Genomic DNA, 27,004 nt, shown 5'->3' with positions numbered 1-27,004 from the left:
TTCTACTCAGAGCTTTTCTTTAGTATTTATATAATCGAAAAGCTTAAAAGCTATTATTGCTGAACCAGAAGTGCAATTCTTTACAATTAGAGCGAGAATGACCCATTCTTTGATGATAATAAATATAAATCAGATATAAATTTGCACTTTTATATTACTAAATTAATATTGGGGCTGTTTACAAAATTTAAAAGAGACCGAAAAATGTGTCATAATTTTAATTATATTAAAATGTAAAAAAAAAAAATTATAATCAACGGTTTAAAAAATGAGTACAACGGAAGCATATTTTGGATTTTCTGCTGCTCAGGATCGAAACATTTCATATCTGGATTTAAAGCTTCTATTTAACCAAAATACAATTCATTTCAATTGACTCCTGACTCCACAATAAATATGAATCAAAACTAAGAAAATTCATTTTCCAACGCGGAATTTTTTAAATTAATAAAATTTACTTCAAAGCTGTCCTAAGTTTTGATTAATTTTACAAATTTTAATTATCAAACTGCAAATAAACGTTAAAAATGCTAAAAATAATTAATTTTCTTCTTTGATTTATAACCGTTTTTCTCTTTCTGAATTAATATTTGCAAAATTTCCCGTTTCAATTAATTAAACGAACGTCCTAGGAGAATTCTGTGCAAACTTCCCAGACCGTTTCAAAGATCCATCACAAACAATTGCAGTTTCAAAGATGTAAAGTGCAGCACTTACCGTTTCTGGCGACAGAAGTGAGGAGCAGAAAGTGAACGAGGAGCGCAGCGGCGAGGAGCGTCATTCCGAATGCCGAGATCGGAGCCGCGGACGAAGAGCAAACTTTTGTTTCAGCGGAGGCGAGTTTGGTGCAGGCCGCGTCCTTTTTGTCTTTGGCAGAGGCGACGGACTCGCCAGGCATGCGGTCGCTTGGTCGATGGCTCGGTAAACTCAGGCACCGCGCCTCACTGAATGCATTATTTGCTCTTTCTTGCCCCAGTTGTGCGGGTGGGTTCGCAGAGGCCTTTGTTCTCCAAACGCGCGCCTTTGTCTCGAGCTGCTGAAACAGAAAAAAAAACATATAACACTCGTTAGGCCCAAATTGTTTCGTCAGCTCCTTTTTTTACTGCGCAATTCCTTTAAGCTTTTTAGGGGGAAATTTATTTTTGTACGGCGTTTGAATTTGATTAGAATAACTATTTAAAACCAAATGAGATCGCTCAGCTGAAAAAATTCCATGTGATTTTTTATTCTTCTTTTTCTGTTTGTCTACATATTTTGTTAAAAAATTTCGACCTTGGTGGAAAAATGTAAATTTCATCTACAGATTTTTGTACTGTTGCAATAAAGATAAGTTTTTTTTTTAATTTCTTCGAAAAAATTTGTAGCTTTTAAATTTCATATTTAATTTATTTGTGCGTTATTTTTCTTTTGATTTTTAAAAATGCCATCCTTTTGTAGGAAGAAATAATTTCAGAAATCCAACAAAAAAAGCACAATTTAAGTTCCAAATTTTTAAATTTTAACAAAAATGAATGTAAAAATGAATTATTGATTTTAATTTTATTTCGGAATTTCAATCAATGGTTTTGGAGTTGTTTATTGTTTAAGAAAAAAAAACAAAATATCCTGCTCTACATGTTTCTGCAACCATAATTCATGAGCTGTGAAATAATTTTGACAAGAATTAGTACAAATATAAATCTTTTTAATGACATTTTTCTTTCCAATTAACAATTGTTTGATATGAAAAATTTTTTAAAATTACAGTTCTACACAAAACAATTTTTAACTCAAATTTGGCACTGTTTGGCGCATGAATTTTTTTTTTAAATTAGTTTTTTATAATAATTTTGGTCAGCATAATGCAAAAAAATTGTTGATTAGATTGAAAAATAATTTTATAAGATTGATTTTTGAACTAATTCTTGTCAAATTAATTTCACAGCTCATGAATTATGGATGCAGAAACATGTGGAGCAGGATATTGTTTTTCTGGATTAATTAACATCTCACAAAACCCATTGTGGAAAAGCAGATTTTCAATTCAAAACACCTTAAATCAACCCTCGATCGTGAAATTCTACAAAAAAAAAATAATAAAATAAAACGTTTGTTCAAAATTATCCTCAGCTTTTATCATATAGTCAAATTGTATTCATCATCTTGTACCAGTTAGAGCAAAATTCGAGCTGTTTTCGATTAGGCTTTTAGAGCGATAATGACTCGTCCTCAAAATCTGTTTGCAAAGGGCATTTTCAGATCGACCCACTTTAAGCTGCGCTGTATGTGTGTCTTTCGTGGCGGAAAAGCAGCCCCGCCTGCTGATTTTCAGCTTGATTACTCTGCTTTTGAGCAGCGAGCGTGCCCGCCGCTTCCATCTGCCCAACCTTCAGCATTAATTCTCTCAAACGTGCAAACCTCGCTCTCCGTTCATCTTTATTCAAACACAAACATTTCGTTCATTATTTTGCTGAAAATGAAGCCGGAGAAAAAGAGGAGACTTGGTGGTAAAAACCACCGAGCTCCTTCATCGTGAACTCCTTTTTTATTATACATTTAGTATAATATAAACCGGCTCACGAGTCTGCGGAGATTTATGCATTCAAGAATCACCACCAACCCCTGCTTTTATTCTGACCACCTCGGCTGGAAGTTGCGCGTCATTCGTGAGCGGGAATAAATTTTCTGATTAAATAAGGTCATGTTCTCTCGAGGGTTGCAATGAATGGATTGTACGCGAGAGCCTTTGAGCAAACAAATACGGCACCCAGCCGTCAATAGACACACTCGTCGTATAAAGTGGAGGATCGACCTCAGTGGTGGAAAGTCGGCTGTAAATGTGCATTATGTGATCGGTTCGCCATAAGGTGTGCGCACAGGCGAGAGAGATGCATCAAGAACTCAGCTGCGAGCTAGTCGAGGCCATTAATTCACGGCAGAGACGGAAAACCTCTCGGAAAAACTCGCAAGCTATCAAATAAATGAGATGAAATATATAAAATGTGAGCGAGCGACGCTCGTTCATTCTCCGCGTGAAATAGACGCGCCACTCTCGCTCCCATGATGTATAAGGAGGAAAAGAAAAGTTTTGCGAGCAAAAGTTCACTCGCCCGCGGAGCTACTGCCTTTTTTTCATATCGTCGCGTGCAATTTTCACTATTGCCTCAGAGTGAATCGGGATGAGCTTTTTCCTCTGCATTACTTTTGCATCTGCACCGCGCGCTGGCTGTTTCTCTGTAAAAGCAAAATAATTGCAAAATGCTAGAAACTAATTTTCCAACTTCTCTCCTTTGACGCGCACCCTGAATTCAAGGCGACTCTCGCAAAATAGCCTATTTGTGTGCGTTGAGCAAGCGGCATCTGTTTGTGTTTTAAGCGAATTTAATTACACTTAAGCGGGTATATTAAGCTTTGTGTTGCTAATTACATATTGAATAGCTCTAGTTGCCAGACTTCTAATTACTTTTCCCAGAAAATATAATAAACTAGACTGACAATTGAGGGGAACTTTTGAACTGACTTTACCAACTTTATATTCAATAACAAGAATGTTGTTTTCAAGCAAATTCAACAAGTAATATAATAAAATTATGTTTTAGTAAACAAATAATTTACGAGTTTTTTTTATTTTTATATTTTTTGATCTTAAAATTTCTTGTTTTAATTCTTTTTATTTAATTCTTACATCTAAAAACAATAAAACAATATGTTAGATTAATGTGGAAAACAATATTCGCGCTAATTCTTTCATTTAAACAAAATATTATTATATACCCACTACACACAGCGAAAGCGACATGGAGAATTATTCAGTTATGTGAACAGGATGCTCCAAAGTATTTATTTCATGAAAAATCAGATTTTTTTTGTAAATTGTTCGCGATTCTTTATTCACAAAAAATCTATATGCATAGTACATACCCTCACTCATAAACATTTAATCTCACCGAGGATGACGCTGAAAAGAAACTTTGAGGAAAAGCACAAAAAATAAGCGCAAAAAATTGTCAAAATTTCTATGTAGCGTCTTCGGTGTGATTAAATGTGAGAAAATACACATGGATTTTTTTTTATTTTAATAAGCAGGAGAAGAAATTTGGCGAAAAAATAAAATTTTTCATGAAAATTAATGCTTCCGAGCGTGTCTTATGCCTGATGTTAACCCCAAAGTTTGTTTAAAAATGAATAAAAAGCGCGTAAGATTGACAAAAATCTGATTTTTCTTTGAAAATTAATTCTTCCGAGCTAGTCTTATATGCCTGATATTCGCCCCAATGTTTCTTTTAAGCGTCCTCACAATCAGTGATATTAACTGAGCACAAGCAAGGAAATGTATTATTTTTTTTAAATGAAAAAAAAGGGCGAAAAGTGGGCAAAAAATTTTATTTTTCTATGAAAATTTATACATCCGAGCCATCCAAAAATAAACTTTGAGGTGAATATAAGGCATAAAGGTGGTTTGGAAGTATTAATTTTAATAAAAATTTCAATTAGTTTTTTGCCTTTTGAACTTTTTAATGCTCGTCATGCAGCATTTGTACGGAGGCAGACTTGACGAGAGGCGAAATGGCTACACAGGAAAGAGGGTTGAGAAGACCAAAGGACGCTGCAGGAAGGCGACAAAGGACGCAGGAAAGAGATCGAGGCGCGCGTTTCGCGACTGCTCGCTTTTATCGCAGAGATAGAAAGGGCGGTCTCGGGCGCAGGTATATCAGACAGGCCCATTAAGTGCAGGGGTAGACCGCAACTCTCAGCCCATTTCTCTAATCCACGTCTTCTCGTTTCTGTGCCCAGACTCACTTCTCGCTGGCAACAACCGTAAAGTCGCATGAATCATGAATGCGAGAGAGCGAGCGAACACCACGCCTATTGCTAATTTACCTGGTGCCCCGCAAACAACGCTCTATTAAGTGGATAAGAACGGGCCGCCCATTAACAAAGAGATGCATTTGCGAAAGCCGCCCCCGTCGCTGACCCCGGAGTTACTTTCCCTGATTCGCATTCAGCGTGGGTGTTCCCGAGTGTGTGTGCTTCAATTAATTGCTCCGATGGATTTCCATTAATTCCCTGCGCTGGGTGGCCCGGATTTCGGTTCCTTTGCTCTCAACAACGGTTTCAAAGTGGATATAATAATTCATTTATTGGTCTCAATGATTTTGTTTGCCTACCTTTCACTTCCAACAATGAATGTAAACACGGAAAAATATATGGAATAAATTATTGGACTCTAATATTGAAGGAAAGGACAATTCTGATAAAAGGCAAAAATAAATAAAAAAAAATTGATTAAAAAGAAAAATTTGTTTGAAGAATTTGACACTCAAGGAGATGAACAAGGGCTTTTTTCTCATTGTAAAAAATTGTTTTTATTAAAAAAAGACGTCTCTGCCAGTTTTGGTTATAGTCTGTGACCCTATTTCATGATCAAAATAATAAAAAAAAAAATAAAAAAATTAGCAAATTGAAACTTAACTATTTGAAATTTGTTAGTTAAAAATACGGTTTTCTTCACATTTTGGGATGTTTTTTTTATTTGCTCCTGAAAAAGGGTAGAGCCATCTTGTTTTTTTTTTTTAATAAAAACAATTTATTTTAAACGAGGAAAAATTCCGAGTGCTTTTATACTTCCTAGAAAAAATTGTTTGTAGAAATAAATTCAACAATTTATGTTTATTCCATGTTGATGAAAAATTTCAGAATCAACAGAGAAATATTTATGTTTCAGCGGAAATCATCGATAAATATACATATGAAAATTTTGTGTGCCCGTTTATTTGTCTTCACACTTTTTAAAATGAGCAACTTATTTCTGGTGCTGGCAACTGTAAAGCACCTGAACCTTGAACTGCGCGAATTCTCAGAGGTAATAATAATTGCACAGCATTGTCAATAAATAAGTAATCAGTTTCCTTGAGCGAAAAGAGCAAACAAATAAATATGCAAGCAACACGGAATCCCTGCCAAGCTGGGAGTGCACGAGAGCGTGCTCAATTTGCAAATCCTGAGAGCCGCCGTCGCTCTAAAGTATTCACGCAGCTCGCTAAGTAAGTGCAGGGTGTGCTGGGTGAAAACGTGTATACTTGCGCAACAAAGCACGTGCATAGCAAAGCTGCCCAGTCTCTAATGTAATGCCTTTTGAAAGCGAAACGCATTCAAGGCAGCAACAGTAGCACCTTTGAAAATACAGAGGGAACCTCGCCAACGCAAATTCCACTTCCAAATTATTTAGATTTTGATGCGGGAAACTTAAATTGTGGTTTTCAGAGTTTCTGATTTGCTTAAAGTAGATTTCTATCTATAAAGGTCCAGATTCTGGAGTTGATATTTATGTATTTCTATTGACAACATTATTTACAAGTTTGAATAATTTATATCTTTTTAAAAATTAAAAAAAAAAAATACCGAAAAAGGAAAGTCACTTAGTTGCCTATAGACAATCACTATTCATCTTGATGGATTTGATTGTTTACTGAACTTAACAAATATAAATAATTCACAACACAGTTATAAATTTTTTTTTAACTTCACTGATTTAAATAATACAACCTTAGTATAAGTTTAGTTATTTATGAAAGTAAATTTAATGATTTTTATATTTATAAATTAAATAAATCAGTTCATGTTAATTTATTTTAATTAAAATAAAAATATAGGTTTAAAATTATCATATACTGTTATTTTTAAAACACGTCTTTTTATTAACAGATTAACCCAATTTTAAATTAAGAAAATTTATGTTTTTAGACTTTTTCTTGTTGTGCACAAGGTATTTTTGAAACATACAGTGCTATTTAATTTGAACTGATATTGATAACAATGTGATTTGATTGTTGCAATGTAAACAAATAGTCAACAATATTAATAATTCGCTTTTTTGAGCTACAAGAGAATAATCAAATTACATGAAATGTCCGTTCCTACATGCGATGTGCTAATAGTGAGTTAATTACACGTTGGCAGAAATTGGCAACTCGCGATGGATGAAGTTCCCTGCTTTTTACAAGATTCGCACTCCTGTTGCAGAGCAGAATGAAGTGAAGGGAGTTCTGTTCACCGACACAGCTGATGATGATTGATTAGCTTGCCGAGAATTTCATTCACTCGGCACATGTTTTATTCGAGCTGCAAACTAGTTTATAGCCGCGGCCGACACATATACTCGTGTGCATTTTTGCCTTTGCGCCTCTCTCGCGTAATTTGCATACCTAATGAACGCCAGCGCGTTTCTCTCTCGCCATATAATGTGAGAGGCAACGCGTTGTGCAGCCTGGCACAAGCGGCAATTTAAATGAATTTCATAAAAAATAATCATGCTCTCTCTCTCGGCAGCGAGCCGGCATTTTTTCTCTTTATCATTTTGCTTTTTACATTTCCCCTCAACGCCCTTCTGCGGATAAAATAAAAAGCTGATTTTTTCCCTCACGCCGCCGCTCCAATTCTTTATTGCATTCCGTCCTGTTTCATTCTCCTCGCTACGTTTTTGTTATTTTTCGCTGATGGGATGGAAATTAAATTTTTTGCATGTACATGCGTGATGAGCAAATCTCGGCAGGTGTATATTATTAGTCTGTCCATGCAAACCGGGGAAATTTCGTGTCAGCGAAAAATCGGACAAAGTGTTGTGGTAAATATTAAACTATTTTAGAGGCACCGATTGAGCGCAGATCCCATCAATTGCTCTACCAAAATGGAACATGCTATATCTGTCTCCTTTATGCCGGGGTGCTATATATTTTTTCGCGCAAGCCGCATCGCTGCCGTAAAATATGAAAAATGAGCGCTTTACGACCATGAAAATCGTACTTTACAACTCTCAAGATTTTTATCCGTCGCGTGTTAAATTTAAATGAAATAAAATCTCGTGTTTGGTGACCTGTGTACGAGCGAGATTGCGTGATCTGTGCCTTTGAAGTTATTCAATTTTTTTTATAATACACGGGCTTTTGTTTGCGAGTGCTGAAAATTGTCGTCCGAAAGTGCGCGTAAACAGCAGTCATTATTTATTTTTTGCTCTACCTAAGAGCGTGTCTGACGGCAAAGAAATTGCGCACGCTAATCACTTGACCGCTTATTATACTTTTTTAAGTGGTTGGTTCAAAATATCCTGCGTAGCTTTTTGATCACTTTATATGTTTCTCAAAACTTACTTCAATTTAAAGGTCTTTATTTTTGATTAGAATAAAATAATATGTATAAGTTTTTCTGTAATCAGCGCCAATTTTTTGATCAATTAGAAAACTATTCCCTTTTTTCACCAATAATTTAAAATTTATTAAAATTTCTTCTATAATTATGCAGATTTCTAATAATAATTTATTAATATATTATTAACTAATTTAAGAAGTAATTTTAATATTTCCGCATATTAAAATCAATTACCAAATTTTTAGTATATTTAAAAGCGCCTTGAGCAATCAGCCGCAATGCTCATTCTGAATATAATTATTTATTTGAAGAATTTGACGCTCGAGGAGATGATCATGAAAATGAAGAGATCGGGCTTTTCCTCATTGCAGAAAAATTGTTTTTTATTAAAAAACCAGTTTCGGTCATGGTCTCTAACAATTTTTCTGCAAGAGACCGTGACCGAAACTGGTAGAGCCATTTGTTTTTGAATAAAAAACAATTTTTCTGCAACGAGGAAAAGCCCGATCTCTTCATTTCTATAATTATTTACTTTGGATTTTGCAGTAAATTAACAAGTTTTAGTAAATCTCGCCAATTTTTTGCCTTTTATAACAAAATGCTGCGATTGTGAATAAAATATTAATGCAGTACATAATCTCTATTTTTATTTATAGCCCTGAAGGGAAAGTTGGTTAAAAGTAATCTTCTGCACGATGAGTCATCCTCTGCTCCCTCTTGATTTTCCACGCAGATAATTCTTGCTAGAGAACTTTAATCTAGCTAGTTTGTGACATTTTAAAACATATGTGAAAATTACAATAAAATTCTAAATTAACAAATATCAGTCTTCAAATGAATACAAAAATGGTCAATTTCCATGCTATTTTTAATTATGGGCAGAACGTATAGAAACTTCAGACTAGCAAAATAAAAAAATAAAAATAATAAACAAAATAAAAATTTTAAAATATTAACTTAATAATTAAAATAAATATTTGTAAATAGTGAAGTGACATTTTCCATATGTAAAAATGAAACAGATGGATCATCTTGCGCGACCGAGTGCAGCAGATGCTAATAAATCCGCGGCAAATTGCGTGACATTTCGCATTTCTCTCCCGCGGGAATTCCTTTATGCCCACACAAACGATATTGTCGCACCCACTTTACACGCCTGATATCTGGTCTAATAAACACATCAGTCAGAGAGAAGAAGAGACGCTCGGAGAACGACGTGCACTTTTTCAGAGCTTATATAGGAAGGGCCCATTTGTGACAAGCATGAAAAGCTGCGGCTTAGCGGCGGCGTGTGCCGGCGCGCGCGTCTAATCCCGCAACACGCCCTTTCGGAACAATAACTACTTCTGCGGGGGACGCGACACTTAAAAAATGAACAGCGCTCACAGATTTGCTCTCCCGGCCGCATACGCATGTAAAATCGCGCCCTTAATTCAAAGCAAAAGGGAGAGGCGCCAACGTCAAAGACATGAAAGTGCAACCAACGTGTATGATGATGTGTGCCCTGCTCACTCCCGTATGTGTTGAGCTCAAATATGCTTTTAAGTATGCATGCGTCGTGTTATTTTTAGCCTTCCTTTGCGCGAACTTATCAAATTTCACTGTAGAGTCGAGAGGATTTGCGACCCTCGTTGAAAATTTTCGCACAAAGAAACGCGCGTGTGTCCCAATGACGGCACCCTTTTCAAAATGGTTGGGATTTGTTTGGCCTTTCATTATATTGGCCAAATCAAAAGGCTCTAACCCTTCCTTTGAAACAAAATTTGTGATTACAGTAACAAGCCAGTTGTGTTGACAAAACGATGTAGAAATCAAACCTTAATCAATCAGGAAAATTTACAGACTTTTTCCTCAGACAGAAGAAGACTTTTTTTCAGATTCAGGATTTTTGCACCTTTTTGTAATTTTTAGTTACATTGTAACGTAATATCCATCAACGTATCAGAATTGGAACCGCTGAAGAAAACTAGTTTAAAACAAGTAATTACTCTGAAAATTAATGGCATAGTAGACTTTTTTAAAAAATTTAACTTAACATAATTTTTGTATAAAATAAATAAACCTTCAGAAAAGACTGGATAAGACTGCCTCCAAGAAAAGATGAAAATATTCACAAATATTAATTATTGCTAATTTTTCACGGTATACTCAATAGAGAAAAACAATTATTGATTATATTTTATTTTAAAATTTAGTTAATGTTCTAATATTTTAGCTTTCTTTTTAATTATATTGCTTGTTTATTTTATTTTAATTTTTAATTTTTTAGTTTTATTTTATTTATTTTATCATTTTTTACTATTAATATTATTAAACAAATATTGTTGCAATTTTTTCTTAAAACAGCAGATACCGCTAATGAAATGAATTTAAATTTAAAAAATAATTGAATGAAATTGAAAGAAATTATGTTGGCTTTCTTAGCAGTGCTATAGAGGTTGAGTAACCATTAATTCTATTCAAGTCGCTGCTGTAAAATTATTATATTCAAAATCCAGCTTAATTTTATCATGGGACTATAAATTGTATTAAAATTTAATTTTTCTTAATGCATTCACATTTTTTCAATATATTCGTTTAATATTTACAATAAAGTGCATTGAAAATTAACTTTAAAAAAGTCTGTTATTTTACTGCTGTGGCCGTGATGCGTCAAAAAATAGTGTCAGACCGCGCCTCTCTCCTCTTCTATCAGCTTAAAATCCAAATCGGTTGAGAGGCAATATTCGGGCCGCAAAGTGCACAGAGAGGATAAACAAAAGAATCCCCATAACCAATACACGCGGCGCGAGATCAAGACCGCAAGGGTGCATCCATAAAATTATACAGCTCAAGCTGCCAAGCAAAGTGTACACATATTTCGCGGCCAACGCTTTCATCCGATTCCATAAACACAACACAAGGGGAGGAAACTCTGTGCTGTCGCTGGTCATTTTTGCAAAAAAATGCACACACAGCCCTTCCATGTCCGCTTGAAAAAGCAAACAAGCGCGCGAGCGGATGGAAAATTTTTGTTTCACGGGCAGAGCACCTCTCTTTCTCCCTCTCGAGAACTTTTCCATTCGTCGGTATTGTGCGTGTTCGCGACGCCGGAAAATGAGCTGCCACTCGAGCAAATATGCTTTCGCAATTATCAGCACTCAGGTCACCCGAGGAAAAACTTTTTGTCCAGATTGCCAGTGCTTAGCTAGCAGGGCTTTTTGCTGCGTGCTCGCAGCACCGAGCCAACTTGCAAATTGTTGTGTGCGCTGCGTATAATAAACGCGAATCCAAGCGCAAAATGCGAGCTTTTTACGTTATCCAAACCGGAGCAGCCGCCGTCTGGGTCGGTGAAATTTATCGAAGTGATGCTGGTGGAATAAAAGCGGGCGTATAAATTTCACCGACCAAAATGCGCTCATTATTTTTGCATTTTAAACGCACTAAATTGGCTATTATTTGTAACAAAAGAGTCGCTTTTGCGGAGTTCTAGATAAACGACGTAAAAATAATGAATTTTATAGAGTTTTTTTTCTATAATGTTTTGCACAGTTTAACAGCCAAGAATGAGCCGTAAAATGAGAGAAAAGTAATTGTTTATTCTCTCATGGTGCTTACAACGAACAGAATAATATTATTTACAATTAAAAAAATATAAACGTCATAAAAGTAAGTCAATATGAAGAGCTAAAAAAAAAAGAGGTTTGAAAGGAACTTTCGTCAGAAAAATGGTGAGAAGAACTTTTAATCAGCCAAAATTTAAGTATTTAATATTTTTATGAGATTCACTCCTTTGTGTGAACCGAGTTTTTCAATTATGTACTGCTATTTTAGGGCAGAGTTTTAAAGATTTATCAAAAAAATTGATATTTATTGTTTTTGTGACTTTTTTAACGCATTAAAATCTGATTTTATTTCAAAAATCCAAAAAAGTATCATTATGAAGTTCATTTCAAAATCATCATTCACTGCAGTATCCAAAATTATGCTTTTGCTTTAACATAATTTCATTATTTATTACAAACAAAAATATTAATTAAAATGTTCTGCGTGGCTGATTTATTATTTAACTGAAGCTTGATTACATTTTCCACTCATCGATTATTTACAGCCGCACGCACATATATTTAACGATGGAAGCAATTTCGCACCCTAAATATCGTTCCAATTATTCAAAGCGCCATTGGAACGGCATTTTGCTTTATAATAATAATCATAATACCACAATCATAATAATTGCCGTAATAATTCGATGCCCACAGGCCATACGCGCTGTACATGACGCTAATCTTGGGGGCCCCGACTTTCGCTCAAGCGACTCGGAAAATACATTTGAGCTCGCAAAATTTAGGCCACGCGGCGTATATATGTATCGATAATTACGCAAGGCCGGTCGTGGCAAATCTAGTTTTTGCGTCCATCGGCACAAAAAGAAACCCTGCTGCGTTCGAAAACGTATACATACGGCGAGCAATGAATTATACGAGAGAGGCGGCTGCAAATTTATTTTGGAAATATATATATCTGGTGGACAAATATAATTTATCGCTGCGGATGGCTCTCGGATTTTGGCCTCAAAAGCAACGCCGCACGTTTTTTGTAACCGAATTTATCCTCAGTGCACTTGCTCGTGAATAATGCAAAGCGAGAAGGCCTTTTATTCCATGACGGAATGCACCATGAATATTAAAGCAGTCCGCTTTATTGAAGGAGAACATGATGATGCATATAATAAAATTAGAATTTTTGTCATAATTGTGTGGTTTGTATGCCGCGGGAGGTGAAAAAATACACCCCATTAAACTCGGCTGTCTCTCGGTGACATATTTCTTACGTCTGGCTGAATCGATAGAAAAAAAACGTAAAGATATGAAGCGAAACGTTTCGCGTTTTATACGTCCCGTAAAAATTAAACGAGCACGTATAAAAAATTATGCGTTTTTCACGAATTGCCGTCGTTAAGAAGAAGCCCCCATGAATAAAACGCGCTTATTCGACGAAAGTTCAGAAAATACCCCCTTTAAGGAGAAATAAAACAAATAAATCACAAGTGAATTTTTCCCCGAGATAAGCTTTCCTGACAAGCGGCATTAAAGTCAGCAGACAATAAGGGTGCTTCACGGCACGCAGCGGCTGAAAGATGAGTCACATCGCGTATCACAATCACTCCCAGATTGTATCACAAAATTAGACCCGCCCGACCCCAGAAATTCGAAAGTCGCCCTCCCCTGTCGAAAGATAATAAAATGCATGCATCTTTCGCTCGAGTCTAGGGAGAAAGCCGAGTCATCGAACGCAATCAATCTCTCAATTCTTTCTTTTTCCGCCGCCGAAATTACAGCGGCGCAATATATAGGCGTACCCCTTTGATTGTTTCGTCCTGTCGGCGAATCAGCCACCAATTTGTCTGATTTGCTTGATGCAATAAAGCAGTTGTGCGGGGACGATCGGACTTCTTCTCTCTTGGCCACCGTGCGTCGTTCGACTTATTGTTTCGAGTCGCCCCTTGTCAAGATTAAAAGGACCTTTGGGGAAGTGTTCAAAGTGAGATATCCACTTAGTGGTTGCAGTGCACATGCAAATATTTTTAATTTTAAATAAAATTTGTTTTCAAAACAGTGATTCAAATAAAATATATATATATATATAATATTTATTTATTTAATAAGCTTTATAAAGTAAGTTTTTATATTAAATTTTTAAATAATATCTTTTTTTAATTATTATTAAATTACGGTAAATAATTTAAAAGTTTAATCTCATTGACGCTTAAATGTGCAATAAATTGTCTGTTTACAGAATATTAGATAGTTTATAATACATATAATTATTTTCCCAATTTCCATAGCATTAAGAAATTTGCATTAATTAGCAATTCAGTTCGGTCGAAAAGTTTTGGATTTTGTATCCAGTTTAATCCATTATTTAAATTTCATAACATATCTTCTCTTTCAATACAAGAAATGAGAAAAAGTCACGTAGAGTGAGTTAGGAGCCAGCTCTTGTACACAACTTACAAAAACTATGAGGCTCAATTTGTAAGCAAAATTGTTTCACAATTAAACCAACTCGCCTACGATAAAAAATATAAATTAGTCAAATTATTCTTACTTAGCATGAGATATTATGTAATTTTTAACCCTGTGACAGATCTATTTTGTGTGATAAATAGGAGGTCAAACGGTTTCGCACTGCCCTCCAGATTAGCGCCGTTGATTGCAGGCGGGTCTGATTGAAGCCGTTTCTCTTGATCGCCGGCTCGTCTGCTTTTTTCCATTTTGATGAAGATGACTTCAGCACCCCTGGCATTGCCTCGGGCCCACCACCAAACCGGCGGCCGCATTCTCCACGCTTTCCCCCAAAACGCTCGCTTTATCGTGTGATTTTTATAATGCTACGGCCCCGCGCTTAATACAAATGGCCATGGGGGCGCCAAATGTGGATTTATTAGATTAAACATGTCCGATGCGAGCACAAAGCCCCACAAATACCCTTTTCCACCAGACGAGCGGGAGAACAAATCGGCCAATAATGCTTCTAATTATGAGTTATGGAGCAGGTTGCCGCTTTTTTGTGCCGCTTTTTATACCAAATTACGTCTCAAAGGACACAAAAGAGGGGTGCCGAACGAACGATCACGAAGTTAACAAACTTTGGAGACGAGCAAATTGAATCAAGCTCGCTTAAGCGATCGTAAATTGTCGGTTTTTCATAAAGGGTTTGATACTTAATCCATTTTAATCGGCACGTTTTTATTATTTATCGATGAGAGAGGGGTGCAAAAAGTGCTTATATGTGAGAGGGATGAATAGGCTGTAAATTTTGCTCAAATGTCAAGTGTATTGTCAAAACTTGTTGGCAATTTAAATTTATATAAGAGTAGGGGAGATTAAAAGTGGGGTTCGCGAAAATTCTTCTGAAATACTTCAGATAAGAAATTCTTCAATGGGGTTGTATTTGGCTCACGAAAAAGCTCAATTTTAACATTTTTCTTGAATATGCATAAAGAAGAAAAATTTATAAATGTAAATTGCTTTTAATAAAATTAATTCTGCAAGAATTATAAATTGAAATAAAATGTGTTTTACGCGGATGTGAAGTTAATTTAAAAGTTGGAATTTAGAAAATTCAGTGAATTTCTTTTGTTTTCCAAAGGATTGTTGAGCTGATTTTTATTTTAAAGGAGAAAATGTAGATGAATTAGAAATGATTTGCATAAAATTGATTCATATCCCTTAATTTTTGTAAACAGATACCTACAAAATTTTGCAATTTTTTACTACAAAAAAGGCACCGGCAACATTTAAAAAATTATTCAATTATATTTTTTGGAACTATGATTTGACCCAATGTTGAATTCAAATATAAAAGTAATTTTCTTTTGTAGCAAATTCCGTGCAAAGTCCGATCCACTTTAACTCATTTGCAACCGCACCAATGGCCCATAAATATTATTCCGATTTGATCAAATTTGTCCGGGCACGAAAGTTTAAAATTCACACGCCCACCGAGAATTGACGGGTGGACAAATTGAATTGACTTTGACAGTGTCAAGCGCGGGCCTATTGCGTCGAGTTAATCATAATTAACGCCCGGGCAGGCTTTATTAGATTTACCTCCTCTGCCCGCCGCTCTTTTGTTGCAATTATGGACAGGGGCCGCTTTAATAAAACGAACGAACGTCATCTGACGTGTGCGAAATAAAACAAGGCCCGAGGAGGGGGATGAGGGTGGGAATATCGGGCAGTAAAATCGTCTGGCGACCTTTTTCACGCCGCGTCGAGAGATCACGAAAGCGGAAAGGCCGGCGAGCGAAAGTTTGACCCATCGCAGCTGAGAAAACTCGATAGGCTTCTATTTTTTTTTTTCCGCCGGCGGCACGACTTTTCTTTCTGCAACATAAAGGCAAAAGTTGCGCGGACGTGACATCCCCCAAGGGCTTTGTTTTGTGCTGATGCACAATTTAATTCGGCCCGCAATTAATGGGCCATCCATACATTTATTCCGAGGGGAGGGTTTCATGTCGAGAGGCCGTTAAGTCAATTACGATTCCGGCGAGGCCGCCCTTAATGAAAAAGAACAAACAGCTCTTTTGCTGCACGCCCTGAAAGTTATACAAAAAAATAATTAATTAGCCTTCTGATTGGTTGCTGCTCTATGAATCATTTGTTAGCGAGCGGAGAACTGCTTTTGAGTTATTGATCGGCAGGCAAAAAACAGCCGCCTCTCGTTTTTTTTTTCAACCAGTGATCGAACCTTCAAAAAGCACAGAGGCGTAGCAACGGTTGTGGACGGAGTTGGCTAACAGAACGATTGGTAATGAAATCAAAACATAAAAAAGGTCCGTCCATGTGCCTGCTGGCATGTCTTCCGATGTAATTAGTTCTTTCAACAAGGGTGGATGGAATGACAGCGGGGAGAGAGAGAGACAGTAACGAATGTCATATGCAAATCACCGAGAGATGGGAAATTCTACATGTTCATGCAGCCAATTTATAAAGCAGAAGCTTTCAGGGTTTTAACGCTCATTTGATTCATGTAATTTTCAAATATTCAAAAGTTATTTTTCAAAAAAATAAAACAATATTATTCTTAAGATGATCATAATCGTAACAGAAACACTGGCATTAAGCTGAAAATCTAAACAAGCACAAAAAAATTACAGTATATAAACAAAAATTAATGTTTCTGTTGATTTCATAATTCATATTTATCTCTTTTAATGAAATGATTTTTTTGTGTTTTCCTTGTTGTTTCAAGTGATCTCTTTTTCCTTGTTAAAAAATAATTTAATACCAATTACCAGGAAATCAGCAATAAAATTTTAAAAAATTGCATACTTCTGAAGTGGCTTGATGGGTATTAAATTACAAATCAATAATTCAGGAGATGAATTAATTCCAAACCGTGGAACAAAATAAAAATAAAAAAATATGGAATTCCAACCCAACCCCCTTTCCTCCTACGCAAATGAAAGGCACGTTTAATTTTAATACGCAAAACCGCAAAACTCACCGCAAATTGGCTGAATTCCATGTAACAATCTTGGCTCGGAGAGCGCGAAAGAGAGCCACATCCTCTCTCTCTCTAACGCTGTCCAGAAATAAACAACTTAATAAACTCCACGTACTTTATTGACGTCCGACAAGGGCCAAAAAATCAGCGAGCGCCAAGCATTCGAGCGAGAGAGAGTATCGCGGCACTCTGGAGAAAACGAAAATAAATAATAAATTGAGCTTGATCTCGCCAAGAAGGGGCTTCTTGTATTAATATCTGGCGCGATTCCAGCAGAGCGAAACCTGCTGCTGAGATCATACTTGGCTAAACTTAGTGAATATTACGTGATGTGTTTCCACACGTGTTATTATAAAACATCATCGCGCCACCGCATCTCTCGAGCTTGTGTGACAGCGGGAGATGTATCTATGCCCCTGCACCGGTAGACTTCCTGCGCAGCACATAAAGCGGCCGCTCTGTATGAAATTAGTGCTGAGAATCTGGCCGAGGCAGAAATATGTCGGAACAGCTGAAAATGACAAACTGTTTTTGGAATGGAGCGTGAAGGGCGAAATTAGAAAAGAGGCCGTCACAAGCAAAGGAGAAGAAGAAGAAGCGCCCAGGGATGCTGTTGCTTCTTCTTCTTTTTCTCTCCAATTCGGCAAAGATAGCGCTTTTTGCAAGAAGTACCGGCACAGGAGACGTCCGTTTGCGGAACGAACGGACGGCTTAGTGTCCGTCACGCAAAGCGCAACCGCCGCCGATCTCTCGCTTGGATTTGGCCATCGTGTTCGTTTAGCACTCACGCATTTTCTCGATGATTTCCCTGAGGTTTGCGAAAAATTCACTTGCGACGTTATTTACACCGGCTTTCGGAGGAAAGAGTGTGGAGAAAACATGAATGTTCGATTTTAAAGACGAAGCCAATTTAGATGATATTCAAAGTTTTTTAAAAATGTTCAAGTAAAGAAAATATTAATCTAATGAATCTTTATTAAAAAAGAAAACAGAAATTGAAGTATCGACCAATTTCATGAAATAAAAAGCACTGTTATTTTTCTTTTTAACGATATTATTTGTTGTTTCTTTTATCATTACAATTTAAAATTCCCAAAAAAAAATATATTAAGCTTTATTTTTTCATTAAATACAATTTGGTTTTTAAATTTTAATGCTATTTAATTATTCAAATTTAATAATTGTCAAGTAAAATAATTTTATAATAAATTTAAAATAAATTTTTTTTATATTATTCTTCTATTTTTTATATAAAATTATTATTATTATTATTAGATTACAGTTGCATAGCTTGCCACTTTACCTTAAAGAGTAAACCACTACTGTCAAGGAAGTTTGTAAGTGACTTTAATTATCAGTGTAAAAAAACCTCATGATATTTAACTTTGAGTAGAATGAAGCAGAATAAAGCTCATTCACAGGATGACACAGCCAAATCCAAACTTGCTATTTTATAAAAAAAAAATTGTGTTGTTGCCTCCCACTTTTCCTGGACCCTGGACTTTGTGCAACAAAAAAAAGCGAGACAAAAAGTTTTTTGGCTTTGAAGCAGATTTTGCGATTTTTGTGTTAACCTCGTGTGCTGCGCCTTTTGCTCAACCCTTCTTTGCTTCTGATTACGAGCAGCACGGCAGGTCTGCTGCTGCTGGCAGTGCTGGCGGCCACTTTTTCTAGCGAAAAGGCTGCTCACGCGGCAAATCCTTTAATTCTCCGTGTTGGCCGGTGTACATTTATCCTTGTGAGCTCTGTTTACCCTATAAATGCCTCGTAAGAATAAAAGCAGCTTAGTGGGCGGGGGTCGTTGCAAATTCCGGACAGGAAATAATAAGAGAGCACCCCCAAGTGTAGCAGCCATCCACTCTCATTTGGCGCACACATGCATGACGACGAGCCAGCTTATTTCAGCAAAGCAATTAAGCTAATGAAAGCTCTAATAGCACAGAAAAAGTAAATAAATAACTACTTGACAACTATTTAAATAAGAAATCATTTTAAATCATTTACAATGAAGATTTCTAACTTCCAGTTTTTGAATGATGATGATGATTAATTTCATATGTGTATTTTTTTATAATATCACTCATTGTCAGAACGTTTAGAAAATTCATGTCCTGCATTAATTAATCAATCGATATTTCATGTTAATTTCAATAAATATAATAAAAACAACCAGTTAAAATTTGTTATTTTCTTAAACACCAACCAAATCAGCTCTTAATTTTAATCAAAAAAGTAGTCAATTTGTCAAACTTTTGACAGGAAAATTGAAATAATTGATCATACTATTAATATAAAATTTAATTTATTAGTACAGATAATGAAGCTTAAATAATAAACTTAAATAAGACGAGGTAATGTGGGAGAAGCTTATATTTTAAGCATTTGCTGCGTGAGTGGCAAGCAAGAGTGACGTCAAAGTTTTGGATGGATGGGAAAAAAGGCTAGGCGAAAAGTGGATAGTAAAAATCTATCGCCTCTCACGTTCAAAATCCCGCAAAGAGGAAAGAAAAACAAAGGATCAAGGCCTGTGTAGCATTGAAGCTGTACCACCGCGATCCCTTGATGCTCTCTAGACTCGCATACACATTTTATCATCATTTTTTTTTATTCAGACGAGTGCCTTCTTTGTTTAGGCTCCAAAATTCTTTTTAAATCTCTAAAAATTCCATACTTTGAAAAAGCACCAAATCAAATTCTCTTTGTGCTTTTTCCTTACAAACAAGGAAAATCCTCAAATTTTCATAACTTTTGTTTGCTCTGCGAACAGTCCAAATTCCTTTTTTAATCAAGTTTATGATGCAGCACAAAAGAGCGAGTTCATCAGTAAATATCCTGGAATGATCAAAAAGTGACAACAACAAAAATCTTCCTCTCGCTCAATAAAGTTGAGGACTTGCTGCTGGAATTCAAAGCAACACCCCATACATGAATTTCGCGTCTAATAATAAAATTCATTCTCAGCACGTGAATATGTAGTTCATGACGGTTGTGCTCGGCGGCCAAATGGCACTGACACATGTCACGACAGATATTCCACTTCTGCCAAATTTACCGCGTCAAACTCGTGGAATTTTCTCGCTATATTGGATGTTCTCAATAACGAAAACGGCCTGCTTGAATTTGAGAAGAATTCGAAATGAGGAGAAGAGATATCGCAGAGGTGGAATGGAAGAGCACCTGGTTCTCTCAGAGCAAAACGAGGTGCGCGGCGGGTTGCCGCCTCTCTCGGGGGATAATTTCCATATCGCCACCCGCCGTCGCCGCATCTGCTCAAATATTAATGCCGCGGTAAACAGAGCCAATTTGCACAGGCCCCCGAAAATAGTTCAATTTCGTATTCATGATAAATTCGTGCGGACGACCTGGGGGACGTAATTTCCATCCGTCATCCATCATGCTCGGGATTTAATTTATACATCGCACCTGCGAAGGTTTCTCTCCAGCTTTTTGCGTGCATTTGCACACGTAGATTGGTCGATCTCCGCGCTGCGAGGCTGCAAATTGCGCTCTCCATATTTCATGATTGACTGACTGCTCGCAACTGTGCAAATAATTAGCATGAGCACATCGTTTGCTTGTACGTATTCATACAGAAGAGAGCATTGTATAGTACACAGAGGAGGGCTCTAATTAATTAAAGTCATGACAAGTGCTGTTTGCAAATTAAGTGTTGTGTTCTCATGTGCTTGAGTAATTTAGATTAATTTGCTTCTGAAGTGCTAAACGAACTTGCAACTGGTTGGTTTAGTTAAATTCAATATAATGACTCGTCATCTCAATTATGAATTTTGAAATTTTTTGACCTCATTTAAAATCGACAGTATAAATTTTAAATGCCCCTTTTCTAATAATAATTAAAACTTGATTATGGGCCCATTTTTAATAAGAAATAATCAGAAATGTTTCATACATTTTTCAAGAGCTCGTTACATGAGCATAAAAATGAAAAAGAATTTCATATCATGAACACCGGTAGCACCGCAATTCGATACAGAGGGCGTCGACTGAAACCCCACACGCATTTCCGCACGAAATTTGATCGAAAAAGATGCAGATGAATTCCTCCATCGCCCTTTCCTGCATTGTCTTGCTCGTGTTTTCCTGCTCCTTGTGAAATTTTATCCGCGCGGACGGGTGTGCCGTAAAATTTGACGGTCTGCCTGGCTGCAGAGAAGCAGTTGACGCAGGTGCTTAGTTTTTTATTTGACTGGCTTTTTTCCATTTCAGTTTCGCCCACTTGTTTAAAGCAGGTTTTGCATTAAAAATATCGATTTGAATTTTTTTGAAGAAAAATTTGCGTTAATTTTTTTCTGGTTACAATTTTTTCACAAACGTAGAAATAATTTGCTTCTCTTATTAATTTTAAGCATTGGTCCACTGATTTTTAAAAAATACGTACTTCCTACTTCTTCAAATCCAGTGAAAAAGTGTCCAGACATATTTATGTATTTTTTTATAAAAAAAAATTTATATTAAAAAGAAAAAACAAAATCTTTTTTTTTTAATTTATGGCTGATATGAGAATTAATTTCCACTTGAAAGCTTTATTTTGTTTTTGTGGCCATGAATAGAAAGCATTTACATTCATGAAATTTTAATCAAAATCAATGTCAGCAGGCGTTAATTTCCTGGTAGTTTTCACACGCGAAAACAAAATCACCGAGAGTGCAGCAAGCACACGTCAGCAAATTGCAGTGACGTGTCTAAAAACAATTCAGAAAGGATAAAAATATAATTTTAAAAAGAATGAGATATAATTTTACTTTTGAAGCATGAAATATTTTTGAATATTTTAGAAACATTTTGAATTCATCTATCAATAAGATCTTATGAGTAAAAAGGAAGGAGAAACGATTGTAATGTTAAAAACCAAAATAAAAGCGCAAAAAACTTAGCAAGTTAAACATTTTACTTACATATAATGAAGATTAAATTTAAAAAAATATATATATTTAAATACATATTGATATTTTAATTTAAAATAGTAAAAGATCTTACTTATAACATTTAATAAAATTTTATGCAATAAAAGTTACACATAAAGTTTTTTTTTAATTTTATAAAAAATGTAAATGCAGGGGCGCCAATGGCTCTTTCACAGTTGACTTCAGTAACAAAGCAAAGCTATATATAAATTATTCAAAAGGCCGCGGATTCATCACCGCCAGTCTGAATAAGTATGCGGGATAAATTGGATTAAACAAAGCAGGCTATTAACGGGAGCGAGTGCATTGTATCCGCTTTGCATTCAACTGCATTTTAATCTTAAGTTCACCCTTCCGTGTGTTGACTTTTGTTCCCTCCCCGGCCGACTAGCATAGGGCAATTTCGGCCGCCGCGCGACGATAAAGCCTTTCTTTATTTGCAGTCAAACACTTTTTACGGCACCATTGCTAGATTTACGTCCGATTCGCAGGGGCGCGGTCACGTGTCCTGCAGATTCCTCATTTGGTCACTTTTCATTCACACCGAGCTTTTTGTTGGCCAATAAAAACCCGCTTTATATTGCATTCGTTTCTAGGAAAGGTTTCAAGCATTTCTCAGCCTCGCTTTTATGCCTCTTTTGAATATGACTCAAAATGGATGTAATTTCGGACAAAGGAACATCAGGGGCTTGCGAGTATCGATCAAAACGGTACTCGCTCTATATTCATTGCCTCCAGCATGGCTGGTCGAAAAAGGAAGGGTTGTTCCAACTAATATTCTCGTAAGGAGATTTCATTTGCTATGAAATATATAATAAGAAAAAGGTATTTTATTTTTAGGACGGACAGTCAAATTTTATTAAAGTCGGCGCCGATCGAGATGAGAATTTGCTGAGTTTGCGAAACCTATATACTTTCTGGGTCAAGCTAATTTTTCCAATTATCTCGTCTTGATCTCACATTTACCCTTGAGCAAACACGATCCCCGCTGAAGTGCACGCGCAATTTTAATTAATATACACAAAGCATAGATAGTGTGCTGATGGCGTGAGACGCTCGAGTTGCTTGATGCGCGAGATTAATTCTGTTATTTCCTCTGCATGGCCATGCACTCGCGGGCACTCGCCGTCGCGATTAATAAATTGCTGAAGCACATTAACTGCCTCGATACTTAACATAATTATACGCCGTCGGTATAATTGAATCACTTACTTTGTTCGTGCAAAAGATGCTTTCGCCCGACAGGCGAAACAGTTGACCTCGTTTTAATGACCTTTGCAAATAATCTCCTCTGGCCCGCCTTGTTGATGTAATGAAATGTGCCGCCCTTTCATCTTTGATCTTTTTGAAATACCCGGCATCTCTACGGCTGCCTATAGAGTCGCCGGCAACATAAATACACAACGTAGAGAGCACAGAGCTCACCAAAATTTTTTGTTCTCGTTACAGCATCAGGAGCGCAGAGATTATTAAATTTTGGTCTTTTATGAATTTCATCAGTTTCTTTTGTTGTAAGGAAGACCAATGATGCCACGATGATACCTCAAAAACGAAATTTTTGACAAATTTGTGCTCGTCGGAAAGAAAAAAGACAAAACGTTCCACAAACGTTTTCGTGCTACAGTTCTAATTTGGGTTAATTTTGGATTGAAGTCTAGAGAACTGCGTTTTTACCATCAAATGAATTTTCAAAGGAAAGCTTGCATTTAAGTCGGTTTTTGTATTGGTCTACCAAAACTTGTAGAGCCGTTTTCTTTTTGAATAAAAACTATTTTTGCAACGAGGAAAATCCATGGTCATCTCATTGACTGTCAATTTCTTCAAACAAATTTTATTTCTTGTGGATCTTTTCAAATACAAATAAAAGCGGCAAGCCTGACTTTAAATTATTTTAATTCAAAATTTGTAAATCAGCCCTTGGCCGTGAAATTACTATAAAAAAAAACCTATTGTGCTATTTTAACTCAAAAGTATCCAAATGTTTTTAGAGCTCTCATTTATAAAGATATATCATATTCATTCAAATTTTATATTATCCTATCGTTTGACTGATTTTGTGAAAATTTCCTCATACGCGGGTTTTTAACAAAACCATCTTCCTAAAATAAATATCAAAGCAAGCTTATCTTTCCTTGCATACATTTTGTTAAGTTTAGCACGCAATATACCAGTTCTATGAATGGTTTTCCGTGAAAAATTTTGCAGCAATTTCTTCCCACACAATCCGGCGTACATAAATTATTTATCGGCGCTGTTTAATCGCGAAATCTGCTCTCGCCGTAATAGAGTGCGTCGCTCGCTCGGAGCTCTTTGTAGGTAGCAATCAATAAACATTTTCTCCCTTGACCACACTTAAACGCTCCCACGCCGTGGCATGCGATGCGATAAAACGAGCGCACGGCCACTTAATTGCCGCCTTCGAAACGGCTCCGTGCAAATTCGGCCCAAAATTAATCAGCTGGAAACAAATTAGCAGTAAAATTCAGGTATAATTCCGATATAGGCGGAACCGCAACTCCGAAACGAGCCACTCTGACAATAATAAGCCTTCTTCGCTCGGATTCCAGCCACTCGCAGACTCGTCTCTCGCAATTAATACCCATTAAAGCAATGATCAATCCTCTAATTGAACGATAAATCTTGCAGCGCAGCAACTGCGGGTTGCATAATACTGCTTTTCTCTAGAGCTACTTTTATTGTTATTGAGCCTCTCTGGTGAATGTTGTTGCGCGAAAGGGTACATAATGCGCGCGCGCCTAATGGGCTGCTGCTGCTGCGCTTTTTTTCCCTTCCGTGTCAAGATTTTGTTCATTTTAGCATGCATGCGTCTTGATAAAAAAAATATTTTGAGGCCACCGGGCCGAAAGGAGGTGATAACACGCCGCCGAGGGAAAGTTGCTGGCTGGCCTTACGAGCAATAAATTTCCGCAGCCCTTCTTTGTGCCACGAGAATATGTATCGAACGTTTTGCGCGGAATTTTGGGCTGCGTTGTAATTAAGCTACAGCAACAATTGCCAATTTGTTTTGCCGATGCGTTATCTAAATGGACGTAAATTGGTCTGGCTTAATTAACGTGCCCGTGGCAAATAATATATACGTGAATTTTGGAACGTTTCATATATTTTGGTTAAAAGCACTTTGGCATATTCCACGTGTGGCGATTAACAATGAATAAATTTCATACGCCGCGCCAAAATTTAGTGAAATAACCAAAAACACTTATTCTGTTTAAATTTACCAAAATTATTAACCATTTCATCAGGTTTTATCCAATATTAATTAAAAATTGACCTTTTAATATTTAATCAAATTAATTATTGCTTAAAAATAATCAAGATTGGTTTTGAGATAACCACACATTTTGTCTTTATCTGATACAAGCTCTCATTTCTATCCTCTCTTCTATATTATTATCACTGTTTGAATTTTTTGTTCGTGCTAAAACACCCACCAATTTTTACCCATTCTGAACCAAAACGCGCTTTTTTCCCACATTATATTCCATCTGTGACTGACGTCACGTGTTAATAAAACACCAAGTAACACTTTGCGTGCGACTATACATTTTTTATATATGTATAATACTTATTCTTTCCTCAAGACACCATTTTTTCACATCCCTGCCTATGGTATGTGTGTATTTTTCCAGCACCGCAGCTGCGATTAGTTGTTCGCGTGCTGCGGCCGTGGAAGAAAAAATAACACCGACGCGTGGGCAGATGCCAACACCGACCAAGAGAATTAAGCCGCAATTTGTACTTCCTTTGAACAACACTCGGGCCGATCGCGCGAGGCGCCAGGGTTTAGCTGACTGTGTGTTTTGAGAAAATAAAAAGGAGAAACATCGACTAGAGAAAGAAAGCACTTACAAGCTGAATGACATAATTATTTGCACGAGAGCGACCTCCGTGCATAAGAGGGGTAAAATGGCAATTCTCAGACACTATTAAAATGTAATTTTCATATTGATTTTGTTAGAGGAACACTACATAAATTTTCCTTGAAAAAATCATCCATTTGTTATTAAAATCTGCTAATCTGATCAATTTAAAATATTGGTTATAGATATCAGAGGGAGAATTAAAAATTCTTTTGTGAATTGAGCTTTTTAAAGATAATTAGCGTTCATTTCTAATTATATTATAAAAGATATTTTTTTTCACTTCAATCTTATTACGTCTCTATAGGGCCGAAATTAGCTTCTAGAGATAATGCGCGTCTTGATAAATGTGAGCCCATTTGTGCGAACTGCAGCCCTCGTAAAATTTGCATTGCAAATTGAAATTTGCTGATAGATCAATGCAGCCGCTACAGCAGAGCAAATAATAACGTCATTGCTGAAATTAATTATATGCACATTAGCCCAGATTGCATTGTAGGATGCAGTCAGTTGCACGGCGCGCGCCGGAAATTCAAATTAATCAGCAGAGAGCGGCCGATGAAATTCAGTTATTACACGAATCGCGCTGTTCGCTGCTGCATATTTTTATTAATTTTGCGCTGCGCCACTTCTGTTTTGTACAGAATTCTACTCCGTAATATTGCACATATCTCGCTTATATTGTGACATTCCGCATTCATCCGTCATCCGCGGGATTTTAATATGCTCATCTACACTTTTGGTGTGATTTTAATAATGAGAATAGTGCAGAGTAAATGAACGAGGTCAGAAGGCTTAAAATAAAAATTTGTAATTATAAACCAAACGTTCATTAATTTCTATTCCTCAGTAAAATTTTCAAGCCTAAATAGAAAATTTATAGATCATAAAAGTAATAAGTTGAATCAATAATTAATAAAAATGACCATTTTTTTATTTTTAAGTTCACTCTCGCTTTGTTTCAGGCCAGAGAGGCGAATTTGAGTTAATTATTATAATAATCTGTTTTTCCAGTAAAAATCCCAATAACTTCAGATTGATTAAAATGGCCAACATAAAGAATCTTTTCAATTATGATAT

The 27,004-nt window shown here is 36.2% G+C and overlaps 1 protein-coding gene across 4 annotated transcripts in view; it reads right to left on the bottom strand.

The window, feature by feature from the left end:
- Positions 1-27,004, bottom strand: part of LOC132199002 (zwei Ig domain protein zig-8-like) — a 153,269-nt gene that overhangs the window by 123,987 nt on the left and 2,278 nt on the right. For 2 of the 4 annotated variants that reach the window (XM_059623370.1, XM_059623372.1), the window contains one exon: positions 718-1,036. In XM_059623370.1, the coding sequence (XP_059479353.1) occupies positions 718-1,036 (319 nt within the window). The remainder of the gene's footprint in view (positions 1-717; positions 1,037-27,004) is intronic. The other 2 variants (XM_059623371.1, XM_059623374.1) reach the window with 1 other exon arrangement.

The sequence above is a fragment of the Neocloeon triangulifer genome, unplaced genomic scaffold, assembly GCF_031216515.1.
Source record: "Neocloeon triangulifer isolate White Clay Creek 2 clone unplaced genomic scaffold, ASM3121651v1 ptg000013l, whole genome shotgun sequence".
Lineage (NCBI taxonomy): Eukaryota > Metazoa > Arthropoda > Insecta > Ephemeroptera > Baetidae > Neocloeon > Neocloeon triangulifer.
Note: the sequence above shows the minus strand (reverse complement) of the source record. Positions and strands in the feature narration are given on the sequence as shown.